Raw genomic sequence first — 2569 nt, forward strand, 5'->3', positions numbered from 1 at the left:
TTTCAATTTATCAGGGATAGTGCCTGCCTAATTTGCATGGCGTTTACTAGCATTACTGAGGATTATCGAAAGAAAGTACATAAAGGGGCTTGCTATCGTGAGACATTATCTAAATCCACATCATCATGCTATTTCATGGGAAAACTGGCAGCAATTTGGCCCAGGCTGATGTCCACAAATCCACTTAATGTGTAAATGATCATGGCACCTAAGGATCTGCATCCCTCTTTTTTGGTCCAAGCTCTCTTTATCCTAAATTAATTTAGGTGAGCAAGCTAAAGAACTTCCAGGATGACTTCAGGCCAATGGGAAGATAACATACATATACAGCAATCATATTCTTTCTGTTATTAGAGTAGGGGTGGTATAAATGCTGCAGACTATAGCATTAAAAATAATTTTTAAATGGACAGTTAAAAACGTACTATTCAATACATGGAACATGGCCTTGGTAAAGACACTTACAATTTTGGGGGGTCTGCAAACAATACTATTACTGTCTAGTAGTTTCTTGGCAATAATTTCAGAGCTGTGGGATCGCAAAGGGGCCCAGGGCCATGATTATACATAAACTATATTTAGATGAAATGTTATCAAATCTGAAAAGGAGATATGTTCTGAACTCAGCTTAATTCAACTGCACTCTGCCCTTCTACACAGTAACCAGTTATTACATTCACAGGATTGTTAACAATAAAGCTTTGTGTAAAAACGTGTTCTGCCACTATTTCTGGTAAACACTAAACACTCCTTATTAAGCCAAGGACTTTGGCTGATTCTGTTGGCACCAAATCATTATATGTTCATGTAAATAGTGCAATAACATTTGATGATTAAACAAGGAACAAGGTATGCTTATGCCACGCTCTTTTACTCTTTTTAAATTGGTTGTTAATACAGTGTGCTTTTTATATATGGTCTCACGTTCAGATGTGAACTAAATCTTCCCCGAGATGCATTAGTATTTTAAATATGCACTATGTTGTCCTACTGATTTATGATTATTTCCACAAGAAATTGCAAATTCACTCAAAATATGCAATTCACTTATTTAATCATTTGGCTTGAGAAATTATAGGAATTCCTGTAAGTCTCTGTGTTGAGGTAGAAATGGTTGCTTGTTTACTTGTTTTTTGGACAGAATGAGAAAGAATTAAGCATAAAGCTAAGCCGACTGACCAGCCATGGGCAGGTGTTACTGAGATGACTGCTGTCACCATTTCATGCCACCATTGTTATCAATTGCTTAGCTATTAGTGACATGTGAAAAGGAACAAGCTACCTGAGAGGGAGTTCAAAGACTTGAAAGTCTTTCTTTAGAAATGTGGTGAGAAAACTTAGCTAAGAATTATGGTTTGATCTTCTGTGTTTACTGTTTAGAAATGTACTCCAATTACTCTCGCATGAGCAGTGTTTACAGTTTGACAAGGCACGAAGTCTTTACTGTTATTTTTTGAGTTTCAGTGTTGAACGATTTTGTAAACTGATAACACACACCACACTAGACGCTGTTAGCAAATCTATTTTGTGATCTTATTGAATGTCAGATGACTCAACTGAGAATTATGTGGAGATGTTAAATTGAACTTCTCCATCAAAAGCATCGCTCTTGCTGGCAGAGTGTGGACAGTATTTACAGACATTAAGGCTGAGCTTGGCTAATTAACCAATAATAAAGTAAGTGAGCACATTACCAATACTGAGTACCTGAATGCCGATTAAAATGTCATTTGTGACTTGACCCAGCAATGATTTTACATCTTCAATGGTGAAACCGACTAAAGCATCCATGTCTGAAGTGTCAGTTTCTGTCTGGGACTCCTCTGGGCCCTGTTCTTGGTCCAACCCCTACAATATTAAAAGTAAACAACACTCAAGTGACATGTGGAGCATTCAGTGATTTAAATATAACCTCAAACTTCTTTTGGATTATTTTCTACCAGGAATGATATCAATCTACAGGGAGATTCTGATTTGACGGTACCTTGCATTTTTATTATTCATGAGGATTATGACAGATCAAGTCACGGTGCCAAGGCAGTGCCTACTTTTGGGAAAGTGAAGTTGGAGATTAGAGAGGATGGGCGGAAGAGATTAAAATTGCCGAGTCACTGTCAGCTGGCCCACCTTTGAATAAATGCTGAAAGAAATATTTATATTTGGCTCAGAAAGTTAGAGGCAAGGGAAATGGAAGAACATTTGGTTCTTTTCCTCCCACTCCTAGAGAATACAATGCTGAGATAGAATGAATGAAAAAACAAAAGAAAACACACCTTGATTTCCGTGTCCAGTGTTGGGGGTCGCTCTATGAATGTTGAGTAAATATCAAATGACATTCCTTCTTCCAGAGGATCTGGGAAGGGGTGACCTGCAGGCTTGACAACCTCTATCACTTGCTGGAGGGGAAGAAAAGAGCTGAATTATGACGTAGGCTTTGGTGAGTAACCACGATTTCAGTTAGTTCCCTTTATATGTACCAGTTACAAGTCTGTTATCTTTTAAGTAATCTTCTCTGAATTCTTGATGCCTTGCCCTCTTGGGTCTCTAGTGCTTTGTAGCTCCATATCTT

General features: G+C 37.9%; 1 protein-coding gene across 3 annotated transcripts in view; it reads right to left on the minus strand.

The window, feature by feature from the left end:
- LOC103586234 (chromosome unknown open reading frame, human C10orf107) overlaps window positions 1–2569 on the minus strand; it is a 121689-nt gene that overhangs the window by 13003 nt on the left and 106117 nt on the right. For all 3 annotated transcript variants that reach the window (XM_008567463.1, XM_008567464.1, XM_008567461.1), the window contains exons 4-5: window positions 2274–2396; window positions 1708–1848 (exon numbers count right to left, since the gene is read on the minus strand). In XM_008567463.1, coding sequence (XP_008565685.1) covers window positions 1708–1848; window positions 2274–2396 — 264 coding nt within the window. The remainder of the gene's footprint in view (window positions 1–1707; window positions 1849–2273; window positions 2397–2569) is intronic.

Source organism: Galeopterus variegatus, unplaced genomic scaffold, assembly GCF_000696425.1.
Source record: "Galeopterus variegatus unplaced genomic scaffold, G_variegatus-3.0.2 Scaffold320, whole genome shotgun sequence".
Taxonomy (NCBI): domain Eukaryota; kingdom Metazoa; phylum Chordata; class Mammalia; order Dermoptera; family Cynocephalidae; genus Galeopterus; species Galeopterus variegatus.